At 51.8% G+C, this 22,489-nt stretch overlaps 1 protein-coding gene across 15 annotated transcripts in view; it reads right to left on the bottom strand.

The window, feature by feature from the left end:
* CACNA1B (calcium voltage-gated channel subunit alpha1 B) overlaps positions 1-22,489 on the bottom strand; it is a 201,815-nt gene that overhangs the window by 71,279 nt on the left and 108,047 nt on the right. For all 15 annotated transcript variants that reach the window (XR_016229208.1, XM_070068094.2, XM_070068043.2 and 12 more), the window contains 6 exon segments: positions 14,632-14,758; positions 12,111-12,240; positions 11,792-11,851; positions 10,247-10,353; positions 7,932-8,028; positions 7,081-7,241 (listed from right to left, as the gene is read on the bottom strand). Coding sequence is in view for 14 of the 15 variants with exons in the window: in XM_070068094.2 (XP_069924195.1) it covers positions 7,081-7,241; positions 7,932-8,028; positions 10,247-10,353; positions 11,792-11,851; positions 12,111-12,240; positions 14,632-14,758 (682 nt within the window). In the remaining variant the exon portion in view is untranslated.

Genomic DNA, 22,489 nt, shown 5'->3' with positions numbered 1-22,489 from the left:
TTTGTGAAGGTTGAGAGGAATTGGAGTTAGTTCTTCTTTAAATGTCTGGTAGAATTCAGCAGTGAATCCATCCGGTCCTGGGCTTTTCTTTCTTGGGAGCATCCTTATTACTGATTCAATTTCCATCCTGGCTATTGGTCTATTTAGGTTTTCTGTGTCTTTATGGCTCAATTTTGGTAGGTTGTATGTGTCCAGGAATTTATCCATTTCTTCCAGATTTCCTGATTTGTTGGCATACAGCTCTTTGTAGTAATTTCTGGTGGTTCTTTTTATTTCTGTGGTATCTGTTGTTACATTTCCTTTTTCATCTCTAACTTTATTGATTTGGGTCTTTTTTTTTTTTTCTTTTTTGGTTAGTTGTGCCAGTGGTGTGTCAATTTTGATTATTTTTCAAAAAAAGAAGCTCTTCGTTTCACTAATCTTTTGGTTTTTTGGGGGGTCAATTTTGCTTGTTTCTTCTCTATTTTTAATTATTTCTTTTCTCCTACTAACTTGGGTTTGGTTTGTTGTTGTTTTTCTAGGCCCTTGAGATGCATTGATAGCTCATTTATTTGGTGCCTTGCCAATTTTTGATGTAGGCACCAACTGCTATAGATTTTCCTCTGAACATTGTTTTTGCTGTATCCTATAAGTGTTGACATGTTGCACGGTTGTCTTCATTCGTTTCCAGAAAATTTTTGATTTTTTTTTTAGATTTCTTCTATTACCCACTGTTCCTTCAGGGGTATGTTGTTCAATCTCCATGCATTTGCATATGTTCTAAAGATTCTTGAGTTACTGATGTCCAGCTTCATTCCATTGTGGTCGGAGAAGATGCATGGTATGATTTTGATTTTTTTGAATTTGCTGACTTGTCTTATGGCCTGGCCCGTGGTCAAGCCTAGAGAAAGTTCCATGCGCTGCTGAGAAGAATGTGTATTCTGAAACTGTAGGATGAAACTTCTGTAGATACCCTTCAGGTCTATAGTGTCAACTAACCGTTGTTTCCTTGCTGATTTTCTATGTGGTTGATCTGTCCATTGCTGAAAATGGTGTATTGAAGTCCCTTATTACTACTGTATGGGAGTCTATGTCTCCCTTTAGATCCATCAACATTTCTTTTAAATAGCCAGGTACCCTGTAATTGGATGCTTATGTGTTTATTATAGTCACATCTTCCTGTCAAATTGATCGCTAAGTCATTACATAGTGCCTTGCTTTGGCTCTTTCAACAGTTTTTGTGTTAAAGTATATTTTGTCTGATATTAGGATTGTTAGGTAGGAAGACAGAAATCAGTCTTCGTGTGAGAGGGGTCTGAGGAAACCAGCATCTGCAGGAGCCCAGCAGCTGCACTTCAAAATAGTGCTGGGGCCAGCACTGTGGCTCACCTGGTTAATCCTCCACCTGTGGTGCTGGCATCCCATGTGGGCACTGGTTCGAGTCCCGGTTGCTCCTCTTCCAGTCCAGCTCTCTGCTGTGGCCCAGGAGGGCAGTGGAGGATGGCCCAAGTGCTTGGGCCCCTGTGCCCACCCGGGGGACCAGGAGGAAGCTCCTGGCTCCTGGCTTTGGATCGGCACAGAGCCGGCAGTTGTGACCATTTGGGGAGTGAACCAACAGAAGGAAGACCTTTCTCTCTGTCTCTCTCTCTCTCTCACTGTCTATAACTCTACCTGTCAAATAAAAATTAAAATAAAAAAAAAAATTCCTGCCCAGACCCTGATAACCTTCCAGGTGTCCCAGCCCTTCCCCCATGGGCCAGCTCTTTCCCCAGCACCAGATGGGTTACCTTGCCTGATAACATAGAGCGCTAAAACCATCACATCCTACTTCCAAGGCAAGCACCCGAGGGAGAAGCCCTTCTGCCCAGAGCCAGCAAACCTGGGGAGGAATTTCCTAATTTACACTTAGCAAACCCTTTGTCTTGGAGGGAGGGGAGGGAGGAGGGGAAAGAGAAACCTGGACCCCTTTTCCCTTAAAAGCCCAGTCTAAATACAGACTGTTTGCTCAGCTCTCTGTTGCGCCACCTGCCTGGCCTGCTAGGGGTGTTCTCTCCATTTACCCATGTAACCTTGCTTTACCCAGTCTCAGTGACTGGGAACTCTCTCTGTGTCCCTTCTGTTCTGACAGATGCCCTGTTCCCAGTAAAACCTTGCCACTTTGCTCTCTCACGCCTGAGTTCTTTCTTGCACAAAGACAAGAACCCCAAACTTCTCTCTGGTGACAGGACAGCAACTCCAGCTCTTTTTTGGTTCCTGTTAGCATGGAATATCTTTTTCCATCCTTTTACTTTTAGTCTGTGTATATCTTTGTTGGTGAGGTGTGTTTCTTGCAGGCAGCAAATATATGGGTCTTGTTGTTTTTAATCTATTCAGCCAGCCTGTATCTTTTAATTGGAGAGTTCAGGAAATTTACATTCAAGGTGACTATTGGTAAATAACAATTTGGCCCTGTCACTTTCCAAAAATATTCCTGTTGTTTACTTTGGATTTCCTTTATACCTTTACCAGGATATTTCCTGTCTTCACTTTCTTTCATAGTGATGATCATGCTTCTGTGCTTCTATGTACAGCACATACTTAAGCATCTTTTGTAGTGCTGGAGGGGTGGTGACAAACTCAATTCTGGGTTGACAGTTTTTTTCTCTTAAGACTTGGAGTATATATCTCGTCATTCTCTCCTAGCCTGTAGGGTTTCTGATGAGAAGTCAGTTGTGAGTAATTGGAGATCCTCTGAAAGTAACCTGGTGTTTCTCTCATGCACATTTTAGAATCTTTTCTTTATGTTTTACTGTGAGAGTTTGACTACAATGTGTCATGGTGAGGATATTTTCTGATTGTGTCTATTAGGAGGTCTCTGTGCTCCCTGTACTTGAACATTCCTTTCTTTCTCCAAATTAGGGAAGTTGTCTGTAATTATTTCACTAAAAAGGCCTTCTAATCTATTCTCTCTTTCCATGCCTTCAGGAACTCCTAAGACCTGTATGTTGGGTCATTTGATAGTATCCCATAGATTTCCAACACTGTGGTTTTCTAATTTCTTCTTTTTTCTGGTCTGACTGTAAAATTTCCAGAGATTTGTCTTCTAACTTGGATATCTTTCTTCTGCCTCTCCGAGTCTGTTGTTAAGAGGCTTTCTACCACATTTTTATTTGATTTATTGAATTCTTCATTTCTAATATTTCATTTTGATTTCTCTTTAATATCTCAATTTCACAGGAAAAAGTTTCATTTGTGTGAAGTATGGATTTCTTTAATTTGTGGATTTACTTCTGATTACTTCTAGGTAATCTACAATCAATTTTTAAAATTCTGTTTCTGGCATTTCTTCTATCTCTTCATCTTCACATTCTAATATTGAAGTATTGTTGTGTTCCTTGGAGGGGGGGAACAACATGTTGTCTTCCTTATTCTTTTTGTTGAATTTCTGCATTTATTTTTAGGCATTTGTGGACATTTTGGTTGGTTGGCTGGTTGTTTTCCTCTGACGGCTTTTATCTTTGGTCTATGCCTCTGTGGATTTTGGAGTGTCTGCTCTTTCAGTGAATACCCAGAGGAGTGTACTGGGTGTGGTCAGGGAGCTCTGTTCAGTGCTCCAGGGTGATGGGAGTATCTAAGGTGACACCTAAGTTGTGCATGGTAAATTTTTTTTTTTTATCAAAGCGGAGGTTGGTTCAGCTCTGTTGGCATAGTTTCATGCTCACCTTCTCTCCTGCAAGGAGACCAGTGCCTGGGCACCAGCCCCAGTGGGTGTAGTTTTCATCTGTGCTGCCACAAGAATCACACAAAGGATCCGTGCAGTCCTTGATGAGAGCACGGATGCCGTAGCAATGACCCTCACCAGGGATCAGAGAGCCCCTAGTGTGTGGAGCCGCCCACAGTGAGTGTCCAAAGACCCAGCCACACCCTGAGGCCTCCCATGCAGCCACAGTGTTTTCCCAGTCCCAGCACACACGCCTCCCACAGTCCTGAGCTCTCAGCTCCATCAGCTCGCCACGCTGCCCAGGTGACTCCTCTCAGCTAGTTGCTTGGCGCACGCAGACACAAGCTGGCACAGCTGCCACGTATGTCCAAAATGGTACCTCCCCTTTCTTGGCTAGTTACAGAACACTGTGCTGAGTGGCTGGGGAGAGAGAAATGTGCCCCCCCTCTGCTTTCCCTCTAGGTTTGCAGGTACACTGTCCTCCACAGGGCTCCAAGCCAGACTCACAGCAGGCTCTTCCTGCAGCTTTATCACCAGTGGCTTGGGCTGCTGCAGTCTGGTTCACCTCACTCCAGAGCTGGTGCTGAGGCTCTTGGCTACTGGGGCCCTGAGTTGTGTGTGCCCACACTCTCCATGTAGATCCACAGTGTCCCTATAATTTGTTTGGGATTTCCTCTGCTGTTTTCTCCCTAACTCTCCCCTGAGACTGCACTCTCTCCACATTTTTAAAACTATCTTCCCCTAGACTAGAGCAGTAAACTCCCTCCCTATTCTGCCATCTTGGAATCGGACCAAACCATTTTCATGGGACTCACATGGCCTGTGGGCCGGATGTTCCCCACCCACGATCTTGAGTTTACAAACAATTAAAATAAACAATGTTTAAAAATGGGTATGGGGGGGCGGCGCTGTGGCGCAGTAGGTTAATCCTCTGCCTGTGGCGCCGGCATCCCATATGGGCGCTGGTTCTAGTCCCAGCTGCTCCTCTTCCAATCCAGCTTTCTGCTATAGCCTGGGAAAGCAGTGGAAGATGGCCCAAGTGCTTGGGCCCCTGCACCCACATGGGAAACCTGGAAGAAGCTCCTGGCTCCTGGCTTTGGATCAGAGCAGCTCTGGCCATTGTGGCCATTTGGGGAGGTGAACCAATGAAAGGAAGACCTTTCTCTCTGTCTCACTCTCCCACTGTCTATAACTCTACCTCTCAAAAAAATAAATAAAATATTTTTTTTTAAAAATGGGTATAGGCTATGAACAGACGTTTCTCCAGAGGAAACAAAGAAATCAGCATTAAGTACACAAAAAATGCTCAAAGTCATTGGCCATCAGGGAACCAGCACACCAAAGCCACAGGAGATGCCCTCTCACTCCCATGAAATGGGAAAACAAGAAAGCCTTGTGCATTGCTGGTGTGAATACAAATGGATCCAGTCCCTCTGGACATGGTCTGCAGGGCTTCAGAGTGTCCACATCACCGCCTGCTCTAGCTTTCAGGTATACAACTAGGAGAGATGGAAACCTGCACACATGTTTGCAGCAGCAGTGCTCCTGGTAACCACAAAGGGGAAACAGCATGCACCAACACGCGAGTGAATAAACGGAGTGTGACTTCACAGAGCAGGCGTTCAGCCATGCAGGTGCATGGTGGCCCATGACACGGTGCTACCCAGGAGAAGCCACACAGTGAAAGATTCCAAGTGCATAAAATGCCCAGAACAGGGGGCTACTTAGGGTGGGCGTGGGGACATGCAAGGTGACAGCCAAAAGGTACAGGTTTGTTTATTTTTTGAGGTGATGAAATGCTCTCGGCTCGACTGTAGTGATGATTGTATGCACTGCACTTTACTGTACACTGCAAATGGATTCTGTGAATAAAATGTAAGGCAGGTATGCAAATTACATCTCAACAGTCATCTAAAAAAGCAAAGCTCAGGGCCAGCGCTGTGGTATAGCAGGTAAAGCCATCATGGTGCTGGCATCCCATATGGGCGCCAGTATGAGTCCTGGCTGCTCTTCTTCCAATCCAGCTCCCTGTTATAGCCTGGAAAAGTAGAAGATAGCTCAAGTGCTTGGGCCCTGCACCCTCATGACCTGGAGGAAGCTCCTGGCTCCTGGCTTCAGATCGGTCCTGCTCCAGCCGCTGTGGCCATTTGGGGAGTGAACCAGCGGATGGAAGACCATCCCCCTCCACCGCCTCTGCCTCTGCCTCTCTGTAACTTTGCCTTTCAAATAAATAAGTAAATCTTAACAAAAAAAGCAAAGGTCCCATTACAAAGGGGAAAGGATGATCTTTGCAAATAAGTGGCACTAGGTCAGCTGCCACCGCTGCCCACTCCTCACGCAACAGAAGCATCAGCCCCACAGAGACAGCAGATCTTAACGCCAAAGGCAAAAACAAAACTCCTGAAGAAAACATCCCTGACCTTGAATAGACTTCTTACACAACATACAAAGAATAAAAAACATAAGTTAGATTACATTAAAGCCAAGAATTTATATTTAAAGCACACCATTGAAAGAGTAGAAAGCACCAGGCACAGGGAGAGAGTGCAATCCATCAGCTGACAAAGGCCCCAAAGAATCCTGCTTCTCAGCCAGAGACAGAAACCCGCCCAGGAGAACCGGCAAAGACTCAGGCATTTCCCAAGGAAGCAAAACAAAACAAAGCCAAGTCACTGAGTGAAGGAGCCAGCAGAAGGGGCTCAGTCTCACAGTCACCACACCGGTGCAAGCGAGATGCACACCAAGTCTCTCAGACCCTCCCGAGGCTGAGAGGCAGCATGCGGAGCAGGTGAGCACGTGGAACAGCGGGAGGTCTCCGTGCCAGACAGTCACTCTGCACATGCACTGGACAGTAGCCACATGGACAGCAGACATGACCACACCTGACAGCCCCATGCTGGTCTGTCACACAGTGGGAGGATCAGCTCCGGGACACCACCAAGATGGCTGCACAGCCAGAGGCGATTGCCCACGTTGCCTGCACTGCCTCTGCTGCCCCTACTCCCCTCGCAGGCACCTCTCCTGCTGCTTTGAGGGTAGCGCCAGGCCCAGGAAGGACCGAGGGCTTGCCTGGACAGGTGGCCTAGAGACCATACCGCCCAGCCTGCATCTCTAGGGTTGGAGAATCATGGCTCCATAGCAACTGAGAGCTCCCTGCCTGTGTGGGGCACGAAGAGGGCAACCTCGGGATGTGGCCGGCCCTGACCCTGCTGAGCAGCAAGTGCTGGGAGCCTCTGGGTGGCCCCAGGGGCACGCTCTCCTCTGCTGGGACCTGCAGGCCTCACACAGGGTGCTTGCTGCTCTGCAGTGGTGCCTCCAAGCCCTGGAACCACCCCTACATGGCTCTGGGAAACTGCAGGCACTCTGCATCGTGGAGAGGCCACCACCCTGCCTCAGTTTACCTGCAGTCACGCTCCAGCTCCTTGGATTCGTCCGTGCAGTAGAAGAACTTCCCTTTGAAGAGCTGCACGGCAATGACGGCAAAGATGAACATGAAGAGCATGTAGACGATCAGGATGTTGAGGACGTTTTTCAGTGAGTTCACCACACAGTCAAACACGGCCTGCAGGAGGATGGTGGAGCGTGAGGGGGTAGGGCGGGAAGCAGCACAGAGTGGACCAGGAGAGAGCCCAGGGAGCCTCAGGCCTGTGCACAGGTGTCCAGCATCCCACCTTGCTGCTGCCCATCTGCGGGAAGCGGTGGGGCAGACAGAGGACAAAGCAGCAATGCTGTGGCCGTGAGGCCCCAAGGTGACTGTTGTCTCTCACCAGCACCCCTGGGTTTCTCTCAGATCCTCCCACATCTGGATGTTCAGCACCCCAACATGCCCAGTGCCACTTCAGAGCTGAGGAGGCGACACTGTGGGTGCTGCTTGGCACACTCCAGATGCCAGCAGCTGCAAACGAAGCTACTGCCCACACACACTGAGCTCCCTGGACCCAGAGGGCCAGTGGATACCTTCTCAGGTCTCCTCCTGGCCCACCCCTCCACACAGGTTCTACTTTGCTAACATCTTGGATTTCCAAGCTATTAGTAAGAGAACTTACTGTGTAAGTCTGAGGGTTACACAAGTTCTGGCATAGGAAGTGCCTGGCACCAGCTCAGTGATCATGGGCGTTCAGGACAACGCTCAGCCTCTTCTAGCTTCTCTGCACACCCTCTGCCCTGGGAAGCCCCTCCTCCCTACGCTGCAGGGGTGTGTGCACGCTCACAAGTGTGCACCCACATGCACAGCACACCCTCAGGCTCCAACCTTGAGCTTGGGCAGCCGCTTGATGGTCTTGAGTGGCCGCAGCACACGCAGGACTCTCAGGGATTTGATGGTGCTGATGTCTTTCCCTTTGGATCCTCTAGAAGGGAGAAGCCACAGATGTAGAAGGCAGGGGGTGTGGGTGTGCCCTGCCTACCCCAGCAGCCCACCAGAGCCGGGCCCCAGCCCCAGGAGCAGGGAGGCCACGGTACCTCTCCCCGTGGGCAGCCTGTGCTGGGCCTCCTCTGAGGACAGCCAGATCAGGAGGGTTGAGCCTCCAGAAGGGAGGTAACAACAGCCGCTGAGCAGCACCCAGTGTGCCCCCAACACCCCCCGCCCGACCAGCTTCTAGGGGTCAAGAGGCCAGAGAGGCCCAGGAACAGAGGTCTGCGGGGCCCCTTGGTAGGACAGGTGCTTCCCTGTTCGTCACTAAGTAGAGGGAGAAAAGGGCCTGAGCAGCTCTGCCCTGGGAGAGGAGAGACAGATGCAGAAGAAGAGGGCTGAGAGGCAGCCTGAGAAAGACAGCATCAGACAAGAGGCCGTGCCAGAGGCCCAGGTGCACAGAGACGGACACACTGGGGGCAGGCAGAAAGGGAGGAATGGGGAGGAGAGAGCCACACACAGACAGGAGCAGAGAGGACGCAAGTCCACCAGGAAAGCAGCAGACAAGGTACAAAGGGAGAACCATCAGACGGGAGGCCAGGAGAAAACTTGGGATGGGGGCATCAGAGCCCCTCACAGAGGCCACCAGCACAGCCCAGGTCAGCAGCGTCCTGGCAAGGCCTCCTGTCCTGCAGGCCTGGTTTTCAGAAGCAGGGTGGGGGTAGGGGAGCCCTACCCACTCAGCTCAGAGGCCACTTCAGCCAGGGTCCCTGGGGAGCTGCTGCCCATAGGGCCTGGGCCTCCCCCTACCTGCCTGCTATACCATCCTTGGGCTCCAGCAAGGCTCTGGGCTGAGCAGGGAGTGTGAGCAGCAGCCCTGGCCTCTTTATGGGAGAAGGACGGCACAGGCTCCCCAGCCCACATTCTGGAATCCTAGCCAACCACCCCTGAATTAGCCAAACTCGGCTAATTCCTGGGTCCCAGCACAGCCCTGGCACACACTCCCCAGCCAGCTTTCCCATCAGCAGCAGCAGGATATTGCAGAGCTAGCTGGGCGGGCAGAGGCAGCAGGGTCTGGGGTCTGTGCCAGCTCAGGGTCTGTTCCTCTTCCGCCCTGAGGCTGCCCAGCTGCTGGCACCCCTTCCCTCCTCCCAGCCAGGCCGTTTCTGACTCTGAAGGCTCCTGTTTCCCTTATCACAGGAAGAGGGCCCATAAGACAGCCAGGGGAACCTCGGTGTGGCAGGAGCCAGTGTGGACAGCCAAGAGGAAAGATGTGTTCTGGGGACAAGTCCCTTGGGACGTCCAGCATTCTGGACCACGGCACGCAGGAAGTGCCCACCCACATCGAGCACGGCCCTCCAGGCTGATGTCCTGGCCCTGGAGCAGGCGTCCTGGGGACACCCTGCCTTCTGAGCAACTCCTCACCCAAGGGGACCTTGCCCAGCCCCAGCCCCCAGAGGCATGGCAGGAACATGTGGCCTGACATGGCTCTGTCAGCATGCAGCCCAGATGAGTGGAGGTGGATGAGCAAGGGCGAGGCTGGGGATGAAACAGCCCTGGAGGGCCATGGGTGTGTCATGAGGTCAGGCAGTATGGGGTGGGATGGGCGGGTGCGGGGAGGCATTACCCCATGAAGCTCCTACCGAGAGTCCAGCAACAGGGAGACAAAGAGAACAAAGTCAGTGGTGCTGGCAGGACAGAGAGGAGGCCTCTGTCTTGGTGCAGCCCTCCCCGTGGGATCAGAGAAGAGACCCTTCCCTCAGGGTCTGGCCTCCACGCCCGGGGGTGGGGGGGTTCTTCCTTATCTCTGAACCTTAGCTCACACAACACTGAATCTGCCTACCCTCAGCCCCACCTTCAGCAGGGACTCAGGGAGCCTCCCAGCTTAGCACAAAGATACCCAGCAGCTCTGATGGGCGGAAAGCACCATGTCTCCAGGGTCTCCTAGGTCTCCGAGGTACCCCAACCCCACAGGGCAGATGCTGCACATGCCAGAGGCCTGAGTGCCCAATCCCAAGACCACGAGCTATAGGACGACAGATGGGCCTTGAGGCCTCTTGACCCCACACAGCCCCACCCGAGGAGACGGGGCAGCATCATATGGGGAGTTATGAAGCCAACACACCCCATGGAGAGTCCCCCTCATTCCCTCATCCCCACCTCCATTATCACTCTCGGGGCTGCCCACTGGACCCAGAGCAGATGTGGTTACTTACGAGAAAGCAAATGCCACCAGGGCCCCACTGACCACAATGAAGTCCAGAATGTTCCACAGATCCCGGAAATAGGCTCCAGGGTGTAGCAGCAGTCCCAAATCGATCATCTTCAAGGGAGAAACACACTTTTGGGTATGTAACATTCCAGAAAAGAGACAAGACCGGTATCCAGAGTCACGGGGGCAGAATGTGGCCCACGGAAGGCTGTGTGGCCGATGGTATACACAGATGTGCATGTCTGTGATCTGGGTGCAGCATGTGTCCACCTTCCTGTGCTCTCCTAAGGGAGAGGCCCTGGGCACCCCTCTGACAGCCTCAGTGCCCCTGGACTCAGGGCTGTGGACCCAAGCTCCCCAGCATGGCCCCTGGCTAGGACCCTGCCTGGGCTCCCAGCTTCCCTGGAGCCCAGATAGGACAGTGAGTCTGTCTCCACCGGCCCCTTGGCAGAAGGGCTACAGGGCACACAACCCTGGGGAGCCCATAGCTGCCTAAAACCCCTGTGGGCTAGTCCAGGGCTGTAGGAGGAGCAGCTGGTCACAGGCACATGGATCTCCACCCCGTCTTGGCTCTGCCACACCTGAAGCTGTAAATTTAGCAAGCTCTGTGACCTCTCTAAGCCTCCTCATCTATAAAATGGAAGTGGCAGTGCCTGCCCCACAGGATTTTGCGAGTGTGTGGAATCACAAGAGTAACACGTTAATGCACTGCACACATGAAAGCTACCCTAAGTAGGCATACACACCGTGAGCTGCTCTGAGGTCATGGACATGCACACACAAGTGTACATGCAAACACACTGACTCACACCTGTGCACACAACCAGCAGGCAGGGATGTGGGAGCACAGGACATTGATGTTTAGAGAAAGAATGAGGCCTCCAAAGAACCCGCAGACTTGGGGCCGGCACTGCAGCGTAGCGGGTAAAGCAAACACCTGTAGTGCCGGCATCCCATATGGGCGCCAGTGCGAGTCCCAGCTACTCCGCTCCCAATCCAGCTCTCTGCAATGGCCTCGGAAAGCAGTGGAAGATGGCCCAAGTCCTTGGGCCCCTGCACCCACGTGGGAGACCTGGAGGAAGCTCCCAGCTCCTGGCTTCGGATTGGCGTAGCTCCGGCCATTGTGGCCAATTGGGGAGTGAACCAGTGAGTAGAAGACCTCTCTCTCTCTCTCTGCCTCTCCTTCTCTGGGTAACTTTGACTTTCAAATGAATAAATGAATATTAAAAAAAATAAATGACAGACTAGATCCTTCCTCAATCTCACTTCCATCTCTGTCTCTCTGAGGCCTCCAGCCCTGTGTAGACACACATGTTCTCCCAGGCCATCACAAGGCAATCCCAAGGGAGGGCTAAGCAACCCCAGCCCAGCCTCACACAGCCGGGAGCAGGCAGGGGGACCCAGGAAGAATGGTGGGGAGCATCCTCAATGGCATGCGCACACATGGTGCTGTCCTCATGTCATCACACATGTGTGCATGCAACCACACACCACCCATCCCAGTCCTGAGAGAGGCTGAGTGCGGTACCAGGTTCAGCCACAGCCTCACCTTTATCACCATCTCGAAGGTGAAGACGCCTGTGAAGATGTAGTCCATGTACTTCAGAGCCTGGAACCAGAAGCAGGGCTGTGCTTAAGAGGCCAGGCTGGACGTCCGAGCCAGGGCTGTTGCAGTGGCTCCCAGCCTCCCCCAGGCCTCTGAGCAGACAGCCTGTGGTGGAGGGGACCCACGTGGGCATTGTTCTGGGAACAGGCTGCCTGCAGCTGCAGCCATCATGTGGACCCTGGCACACCCCACCATGAGTACCCCCTAGTTCCTCCCCAGGACGTCCTCATCCCAGGCTCTTCCTGCCCCCATGGCCACTCACATTATTCCTGGGAGAGTCTGTTCTCACGGGGTCCTCGGCAGCCAGGGCGATGCTGCTCAGGGCGATGACCACGAGGATGACCATCTCGAAGTATCGCATGGTCACAATGTAGTGGCAGCAGCGGCGCAGCCTGTGAAGTGAGGGCAAAGTGCAGATGGCCCGGGGGACATGGGCCAGGCCTCCGCCTGTGGGGAAACTCCCCAGGCCAGCCCAGGAAGACTTGCTAGGCCCCAGAGCCAAGCTTCCCCATGGGTCCCCATGGTCACAGCCAGATGGTTTTAGGGAGTGGGACACAGAGGACAAGGGCAAGAAGGCTGCTGGAACCTGCAGCAGGGTCAGTGAGCCACAGCTAACAGGCAGAACAGCCTGCCCACTGCTATGAACAAACCCTGGTGCCCAGCTCCATTCATGCCTTCAGCTACTCTGCGTGGCAGAGCTTGGCCCACGGCAGGTTCCCTTTTGGTAGCATTAGCGCCTGGCAGGCTGCTCTGGGCGTGCTTCGGTCTGCGTTCTCAGCCTGTGTGCAACCACAGCACCACCCCCACCTTCCATGCAGTCACTGTGAACCAGCCCTGGTTTGGTCAGCATTGGTCGGCACGGACACAGAGCACACAACACTGACAGGACACGCAAATCCCTGGGCTCATGAGGTCCCACTCAGCAGCCAAGACACAGCAGAAAGCACAGAAATAATGAACAGGGGCCTCCCGGATGCTGTCCCACAGCAGCAAAGCTGGGCTGGGGGGCTGGGAGGCAGACAAGCAGGAGCAGCCGCTGGGTGAGCTGGGGTATGATGTCTCTTGATGGCCCTAGGAGACATGCTTGCAGAGCTGCCTGTGCCTGCCCTGCATCCCCAGGCACATCCAGGACACCCCTGCTCTGCTGTGTTCCTCCTCTGACCTCATAGTCCCCAGGACATTTGTCTTGACCTCCTGCCCCCTTCAGCCACCACCCACCTACTCTGTCGCTTCCTCCAAAGGGCTCTGTGCTTACCTCCTCATTTCTGACCTCTGCCCTTTAGCTCCTGACCCCATGGCCACAGAGCTGCTCTTCCAGGCTCACCAGGCACCTGTGGACCCCTCATCTTCCGGAACTACCCCCTCCTTTCCTTCTAATTCCTCAGTCCACCACACATCTCCACTCAGACTCCAGTGTTCACTCAGCCATGGGACAGCCCCAGCTGCCCAAGGCCCCGTAGGATGTGCAGACTGGACCCCTAGTAGTACCTCCAGTCTATGGACACAAGGCCTCTGCCAGGCCATCAGTCAGACACCAGATGTCATCCTTGTCACCTCCCAAGTCTCCCACACTTAGTTCTGCAGGCTATGACTCTGGAATTTTTCTCCAGGCCCTTGCTCCCAATCCATGACCGCTCTGATCAAACAACTGTGGTCTCTCCTGGAGCACCTACAAGGCATTCTCCCATCTACTTTCTCCACAACTCAGCACCTTGTCCAGTGCGGGGCATTCAAGCCCCAGCCACAGACCCTCCTTACCTCCAGGGCTCTGTGAGTGTCCTCAGCCCCTCCCCAGGCCACCCCACAGGCCTGCACAGCTGAGCCTTCCACCCATAGATGCTCCTCCCCTTGCCCCCTGACCTCCTCCTGTTCCCTGAATGCCAGCACCTCCCTGCAATGCCCCATCCATGCCACGTTTGTGAGCAGGCCACCTGTTTGCCTCCCCCACCCAACTTCCCCGTCAGTCCCAACAGGGCCAGGGTCCTAGCTGTGCCTGTACCACAAGACTCCCAAGCCTTCCCAGAGCACAGCAATCTCTCAACAACAGGTAACAATGTGAGAGGAGCAAGGTGCTGGCTGGACATCTCCCTCTGATCGCCTATCTACCAGATCCTGCTCTGGCCAGGCTGGCTCTGCTGCTGCGTCTCCCCTTTGCCCAATCACTGTCCCTCCGCTTACTCAAGTCTCTGCCCAGCTCTCACCTCCGAGGCCCACCTGACCTTTCCAGCACCCAGTCCTGGCCCTGGGCTTCTCCCGGCACTTGTCACAGCCTGACACTTGTCTCCCACTCGCACACCACTGGTGAGAACAGGGGCTTGTGTCTGTCCATTCATTCCTGTGCTTTCCCAGCCCTTGGACTGCTGCTTGCCACATAACTACTGTGGAAATAATGCAAGCCCCTGTGCTGATGGAGAATCATGACAGATCCAACATAGGACCATAGCCTGCATACATGGTGCACAGACACTGCAGGGGGCCAAGGAACTAAGGCACTAGGGCTTAATGAGTGGGCTCAGCACCGAGGCTGGCTGTGTGCATGAGGATGCAGCTCCGTGCCCTCGGCTGCTGTAGTGATCACAGCCACTCATGGGCATCACGTGCACAGGAAGGCGTCCTGGCCAGGGAGCTCACAGGTGTCACGTGCTCAGAACGCATCCTGGCCAGGGAGCACATGGCATCACGTGTGAAGAAGGTGCACCTGCAGTAAGGCTAGCTGGGGTCACACGGGTCATGTTGAACACATGTGTGGGATGGCCACACGACATTGTGGGTAAGACACTCACAGGTTGGTTGGGCTTAAACAGAACATGGAACTGTACGGGACAATGGGCCGAGGGCCGCTCCTCATCACATCGCTGGTTTCCACCTCCTTCTTCCCCTCTGCTTGACTTTCCAGGTCCACGTTTCCACCTAAAACAACACAGGGATTCCACATTAGGGACAGTGCACAGAGCACCCACATCACAGCGGCCAGTAATACAGGTGACTGTGGGCCCACTGTGGGGAGAGGAGGGCACAGGACCAAGACACGGCCTCACACAGATGCAGCATGACTGAGACAGGTGATGGCAGAGCGGCAACCAGAGCTGGAGGCTGCAGGCCATCTGCAGCAGACGCCACATCATAAGGGCCAGCACGGGAGCAGCACCACGGCAGGTACTGCACCTGTGGCCGCAGACTCCCTGCTGCAGGGCCTCTGGTCTAGGTGCTCTCAGAACCCCGAAGCATGGCAAGACCGGTCCCTTTGCTTCTGTAGGGACCAGCAGGACAGAGGGGAGCAGGGGCCAGTCTTCCTGAACACATCATCCAGTCTTACCTGCCAGAGGCCTAGAGAAGCACCTGCTATACTGGGCAGCTGAGGAGGACACAGTGCCCTAGAGAGACCTGCTGGCCACCCCTGCCCCCAAGGCTCATTACCTGCCCTCCTAGCACCCCTTACACCCAGCTTTGCACTTTATTTTTTAAATTTTTTTTTTTGACAGGCAGAGTGGACAGTGAGAGAGAGAGACAGAGAGAAAGGTCTTCCTTTTGCCGTTGGTTCACCCTCCAGTGGCCACTGCGGCTGGCACCGGCGCGCTTCGGCTGGCACACCACGCTGATCCGATGGCAGGAGCCAGGTGCTTCTCCTGGTCTCCCTTGCGGGTCTAGGGCCCAAGGACTTGGGCCATCCTCCACTGCACTTCCAGGCCACAGCAGAGAGCTGGGCTGGAAGAGGGGCAACCGGGACAGAATCCGGTGCCCCGACTGGGACTAGAACCCGGTGTGCCAGCGTCGCAGGCGGAGGATTAGCCTACTGAGCCACAGGATTAGCCTATTAAGCCACGGTGCTGGCCCCAGCTTTGCACTTTAGTAGCTGATGGTTGAGAACTTCGTTCATTTTTAGATAAATTTTGTTGTCCTTAAATAGTATTTTCTCACAGTAATTCTTGATTTTAACTATCCTGATGCATATCTCAGTTCCTGTAGGTGAGAAAAATACTGAGACCTCAGGGACCACAGGGAAGACAACACAGTAGGTTGGGTCCATCTCCCACAGCCACATCTCAAGTTTGCTTCTTTCAAGAAACTCAAAAGCAAAGAGGACACTCAGGAGTCATAGAAATGAGGGTGCTTGTCCCCAGAGCCTGCAGTGGGAACAAGGCTCCAAACCTCCCTCCTTGCCTGCGGCACAGCAGAACAAAGAAGACAAAGCTGCCGACCCTGAGGGGCAGCCTCTCCACGTGCACTGGCACACGCGTCGCAAAGTGATCACTGTTGAAATGGATACTGTCTACCTCCCTGCTGACAACTTAGATTATGTAATCTTCTGAGCAAGTAACTGGGCAGTATGTACTTAAAGCCCTTAAAAATAAATTAATTTAATTTATGGCATTATCTTCTAAGAGAATCATATATGTTCACAAATCTATGTGTTCAAAAGTCTTTGTTTTAAGTTCTTTAAAAGCAGCAGGAAATTATAAAGTGCATAGTGGCAGGGCAGCTAAGTGAGATAGTTACAGTGCAGGCAGCACAGTAGAATCCAGCTAAGTGAGATAGTCACACTGTAGGCAGCACCATGAGAGATCAGCTAAGTGAGATAGTCATGTTGTAGGAAGAACAGCGCAATCCAGCTAAGCGAGACAGTCACAGTGCAGGAAGCACAGTGGGAGATCAGCTAAGTGAGATAGTCACGCTGTAGGCAGCACAGAGATCAGCTAAGTGAAATAGTCACACTGTAGGCAGCACAGTGGGAGATCAGCAAAGTGAGAGTCACACTGTAGGCAGCACAGTGGGAGATCAGCTAAGTGAGATAGTCATATTGTAGGAAGCCCAACGGGAGATCAGCTAAGTGAGATAGTCATATTGTAGGCAGCACAGTGGGAGATCAGCTAAGTGAGATAGTCATATTGTAGGCAGCACAGTGGGAGATCAGCTAAGTGAGATAGTCATGGTGTAGGAAGCACAGTGGGAGATCAGCTAAGTGAGATAGTCATATTGTAGGCAGCACAGTGGGAGATCAGCTAAGTGAGATAATCACTGTGTAGGCAGCACAGTGGGAGATCAGCTAAGTGAGATAATTACATTGTAGGAAGCACCACAACATGGACACTGAAATGACCACAGACTTGAGCTGACATCAGAAGAAGCATGAGAGACCATACTAAAGATGCAGGCTCATTCTCCACATCACAGAAGAGCTGAAACACACAGCAACATGTAGAAATAATGTGGAGGTACTGACTGGGGGATTTTAGAATGGCTTCTGACAGCCCTGTGATTTTTATCAGTAGCTTTCTAATTTATTTTCAAGATTTTTACTTATTTATTTGACAGGCAGAGTTACAGACAGTGAGAGAGACAGAAAGACAGAGAGAAAGGTCTTCCCTCCATTGGCTCATTCCCCAAGTGGTCACAATGGCCAGAGCTGCGCCGATCTGAAGCCAGGAGCCAGGTGCTTCCTCCCAGCCTCCCATGCGGGTGCAAGGGCCCAAGCACTCGGGCCATCCTCCAGTGCCTTCCCAGGCCACAGCAAAGAGCTGGACTGGAAGAGCCAGGACCAGAACCAGCACCCATATGGGATGCTGACGCGGCAGGCGGAGGATTAACCCAGTGCGCCACAGCATCGGCCCCAGTAGCTTTCTAATTTTTAAACAATGTTTCCATGATGAGCACTTATTACTCTAAAATAAGAAATACTTATTATTTTTAAAAAACATATATTTTCAGATTCCTCTAGAATAACAATAAAGCAAACTCCAGAACAAGTAAACTGGGAAAAAAAACAACCAATCTGGACTCCAGGAATTTTGCCTCTCCAAGAGAACAGAACAATGTGAGCTTCTTTCCATAAAGTTTATCTACCACCAGAAAACCACAGAAGACACCAGGACGTCACTGGGAATTGAAAGAACAAGAAAAGGGAAAAGGACCAAAATGAAAATTGCAGCAGATGATGGAAATTCTCTGTTGGGAGCAGGCTCTCAAAAGACGAACACGACAGCAACAAGAGCTAAATCCATAAAACAGAAGAGAGGCTAAGCACAAAGGGGACCCAGGAAAGGCACACGACATGTTCCCCAGGTGCCACTGGACCCTTCCCAGGCGAGCAGGCTGAGGCTGGCCTGCGTAGGCCCCCTGTGTGAATGAGAACCCAAGCCTTGGGCGCGAGGCCAGGGAGGACACCCACATGAACAAACCCCAAGAGGCTACAGTGGTTCCACCTGGGAGCACCCAGGCTCCTGGAAAAAAGCAATGTGAGTCCTCTCCCATGGCCCCACAAAATTCCCACAGATTAGGACAGAACTTAAGTCCTAATTCATCAAGACATCCACGATACAACAGAATTTCCCTCCTTTAAGTCCACTTTTAATTCTTATTTGAAAGGAAGTAAGAGAGAGAGGCCCACAGACAAATAGAAAGATCTTCCCTCTGCTGGTCCTCACCCCAGTGTCCATGATGGCCTGTTCTGGGCACTACTCACTCCAGGCCTCCCATGTAGGTGGCAAAGACCCAAGTACTCAAGCCCTCACTGCTGCCTCATGGGATCTGCATTAGCAGGAAACTGGAATCAGGAGCCAGAGGTAGGACTTGAACCCAGGCATTCAGATGTGGGATGTAAGCATCTCAATGGTACCTAAGCCACCGGGCCAAATCCCACCTCTTAGACCTCTAGAATAATACTACTCATGTGCATTCTCAGGAGAACTAGAAAAGCAGTCAATTGATTCATTTTCATTCTTGTTATCCCATAAAATCTAGTTGAGAGGAGTAAGCTTCCACTTGGAAAGTTGGCATCCCATATGGGAGAGCCAGCTTGAGCTCCAGCTGCTCCTATTCCTGCTAATGGTCTGAGAAAGCACTGGAAGATGATGGCCCAAGTGCTCAGGTCTCTGTCACCCATGTGGGAGACCTGGAAGAAGCCCCTGGCTCCTGGCTTCAACCTGACAGTTTCAGCCACCTGGGGAGTGAACCAGCGGATGGAAGATCTCTCTCTTTCTCTAACTCTGCTTCTCAAATAAATAAATAAATATTTTAAAATTTTTTTAAAAAGTCAGGAAAACATAGGACAAGTGAAGTAAAAAAGACAAAGTTTTTAAGATGAAAGAGACACAAATACAAGATCAAAGATGTGCAGTAAAAATCCTGTAATCTTGTACTTTAATTACAAACGAAGAATTCGTGACACATAATTCTCTTAAAAAGAAAAAAGTCCACCAGAAAGCCTGAAAGCAATGGCACCCTGCAGCAGGAGCACCCTGGCAGTCTCTGACAGCTATCATCAGAGCAGCCAGGTCACCTGGGGCCAGTCCTGCAGGGGCAGAGTGGGGTGTGACCGGCTGTGCTTCCAGCAGCACCCGAGGGACGGGGCACAGCAGGAAGGGCGTAAGGAGGCCAGGCCTGGGTGCACTGACAGCCCCTGGGGTTCTCAACCAGGCCTGGGGCACAGTGCTGGGCGCTCGCTGCCCCACGTTCCCTTCGCTGGCTCAGGGCCACACTGGCACTACAGACACCACGTGCTTCCCAGAGCTCCAGTGGCTCAAGGGCAGCTTCTGAGCAGGAGCTGGAGGCCAGGCCCTGGAGAAGGCAGCTCTTCAGGGGCAGTGACAGCGTCCACCATGCAGCTCTTCCTGGGAAAACGGGCAGTTTCAGGTCTGGGGCAGGACAGGTACAAAAAATCCCAGAACCTGTGTGAGAAGGACTCCAAAGGACACCTGTGAGGATCCCACGGCCAAGATGCAGGAAGAATGACAGAATTGCAAATTCTGCAAATTTTCAAAACCTGGGTGCAAGGCACCACAGTCACTAGAACCACAGGGGTGAACGGTGGAGAACAGACAGCTTAGACTGAGCCCACTGAGCAATCTTCACACTGTGCACAAACATGACGTGGAGCACACAGAGCTGTCCATGGCACTTGCTACGGAGCCAAGCCCCCAGCCTTTTGCAGCCAAGTCTCCAGATGTGAGGTGCACAGGCAGGGTGACTTGGGCTGTGTCCAGCACCGGCTCAGTTCTCTCAAGTACAGGGTGCCCGGCACTATGTGGGCAGAGGCCAGGCATGCCACCACACACCCCAAAACACACAGGACAGTCCTGGCCACAAAATTTCAACAGCACCAAGGGTCAGGAGTCATGTCATAAGTCCAATGGAACAGCCAGGAGGTCGCACAGGGGACATAGGAACACACCCAGAATGTGAGAAGATTCCACAGGACAAACAACATGGCTTCTTCAGCTAACACATGCCAGGAAGAAAAGAGAAACCATTACAAAGAAAAGGGACTCAGACGGATGAAACAAAGTCAGATGAGGAAAAGTGGCTTGGAGTCTGAATGACTCAAACAAACCAGGTATAAAGAAGTTGTTTTTGAGATGACTGGTAAAACTTCAACTTGGACTAGGGAGTAGCTAACATTAAGGAGTTAACAACATTGCTAAGTGTAATGATGTACCTCTGGTTTTATTTAATCTTTGTTCAGGAATATTTACACCTAAAATAACATACAAGAAAGCAAGAAGTAAAATGGGACTGGAGACACACGGCTAACCGCTGAGGTTGGGAGATGGAACACGGGGTCTCATCACACTGGGCCTCGCCTCCCCATCACTGTCAACTTTCCACGATACAAAGGGCTGATGGTGTAGACCAACGCCTGCTTCACAACACAACAGCTGAAGCAGAGACAGTGCAGGAACCTCTATGTGATGAGAGAAACAGCCAGCAAGCTGGAATTCCACAGAAAGTAGAACTGTTTTCACAAACAATGGCAAATTAGTAACCACTTGCCAAGCACTTACCACCATCAAACTTCACTAAAGAAATTAAGGAAAGTTTTCTTCAAGCAGAGGAAGGATGATCTGCAATACAGGAGTGATGAAATAAGAGAAGGAATAATGAAATCAATAGAAATCTGTAGAAAATACCCATTCCACAGAGAAAGCTCTGCCATCCGGAAATTCTTGACTTAAATAAGAAATCAAAGCAAAACTTGGAAGAAGTGATGTCTAAGAAACAGCATTTCTAAACTTGTAGTATGAAACTAAAATAACTCCTGGAAGGAAGCATAAGCCTTAAATGTAGCAGCAAGACAGAAGCCACAGCCAGGAGAAAGCATTCACAACACAGAGGAAAAAGTAAATAGTAGGTAAGATAAAGATACAACAGGAAGACTTTTTTTTTTTTTTTTTTTTTTTTTTTTTGACAGGCAGAGTGGACAGTGAGAGAGAGAGAGACAGAGAGAAAGGTCTTCCTTTGCCATTGGTTCACCCTCCAATGGCTGCCGCGGCCAGTGCGCTGCGGCCGGTGCACCGCGCTAATCCGATGGCAGGAGCCAGGTACTTCTCCTCGTCTCCCATGGGGTGCAGGGCCCAAGTACTTGGGCCATCCTCCACTGCACTCCCTGGCCACAGCAGAGAGCTGGCCTGGAAGAGGGGCAACCGGGACAGAATCCGGTGCCCCGACTGGGACTAGAACCCGGTGTGCCAGCTCCGCAAGGCGGAGGATTAGCCTAGTGAGCCACGGTGCCGGCCCCAACAGGAAGACTTTCAAGAAAGACCATGACAGTGACTTTAATAGACTATCTTAGTAGACAAAGCGCTAGAAGGCACAGGTATTAGAGAAGTGTGGGGTAGGCGTTCTGCCTGATGGTTGAGACGTCCATGCCGCAGACTGGAGAACTCTGGGGTGAGTCCTGGCTCAGCCCTTGACCCAACTTCCTGCCAGTGCAGACCTGGGAGGCGGCTACGCTGGCTCACCTACCTGGGTCCTTGCCACCCACACTGCAGAGCCACAGGGAGCTCCTGGCCCCTGACTTTGGCTCCCTGGCCTTTGTGGACATTTGGGGGATAAACTAATGGATGGGAGCTCTCCCTACATCTTTCTCTATAAATCTGTCTGTCTCTCAAATTTTTTTATGTAAAAGTAGCCTGAAGTACAAATGCAGCAGAGGCTACCAAGGTTCTAAGAGGCTGTTCTTTCTTACAATAAACCACTTAAATTAAATTTCTCTGAATAAGCCATACAGTAAACAAGCAGAGAGCAAAACTCACCACAGTCCACAAGTGCAGCCTATGGAAGACAAAACTATGAAACTGAACTAAAGAGGAGAGTGAGAACATAAGCATGTGAGACCCGCAGGGCCAGGCAGAGATGAGGTGGGGTGCTGGGGATGGCGAGGGTCTGCCTGCGGCAGAGAGGGGTGCAGGCAGAGAGACTCCGCACACCCTGGGGCTGAGACACAGGGGGGTCCCTGGTCTAGGCACTCAAAGGACGGGAAAGTGCATGGCCTGGAGGTGGCTTCTGGAAGGAAGGAGGGTGCGGGCTGACGCCGAGATGCAGGTGGCCGAGGCCAAGGGTGCTACCGGAGCAGAGCGTGCACTGGACCCCTCTCCTCAAAGAAACTGGGTTTCACTGCAATAATAGAATTAGAAAGCCAGGGAGCTCCCCAACCCCTTTCCATGTGCCACAAACATCATTAACTGGTCCAAGAAAATTTAACACAGTTTTATCATTATCTGAAAAAGGAACTCCAAGTCCATGCAAAGCTTCTCTAAGAAGAAAACAGAAGGTGAAGGTGAAAACTTTTCTTCACAAAAAACAACTGCAAAGCAGGGAAAAACAAGCCCAGCTTCCCACACGGATTCAACACAACCATTCAGTTGC

This window comes from Oryctolagus cuniculus, chromosome 1 (assembly GCF_051225735.1).
Source record: "Oryctolagus cuniculus isolate XC-2025 breed Fujian yellow rabbit chromosome 1, ASM5122573v1, whole genome shotgun sequence".
Classification (NCBI taxonomy): Eukaryota; Metazoa; Chordata; class Mammalia; order Lagomorpha; family Leporidae; genus Oryctolagus; species Oryctolagus cuniculus.
Note: the sequence above shows the minus strand (reverse complement) of the source record. Positions and strands in the feature narration are given on the sequence as shown.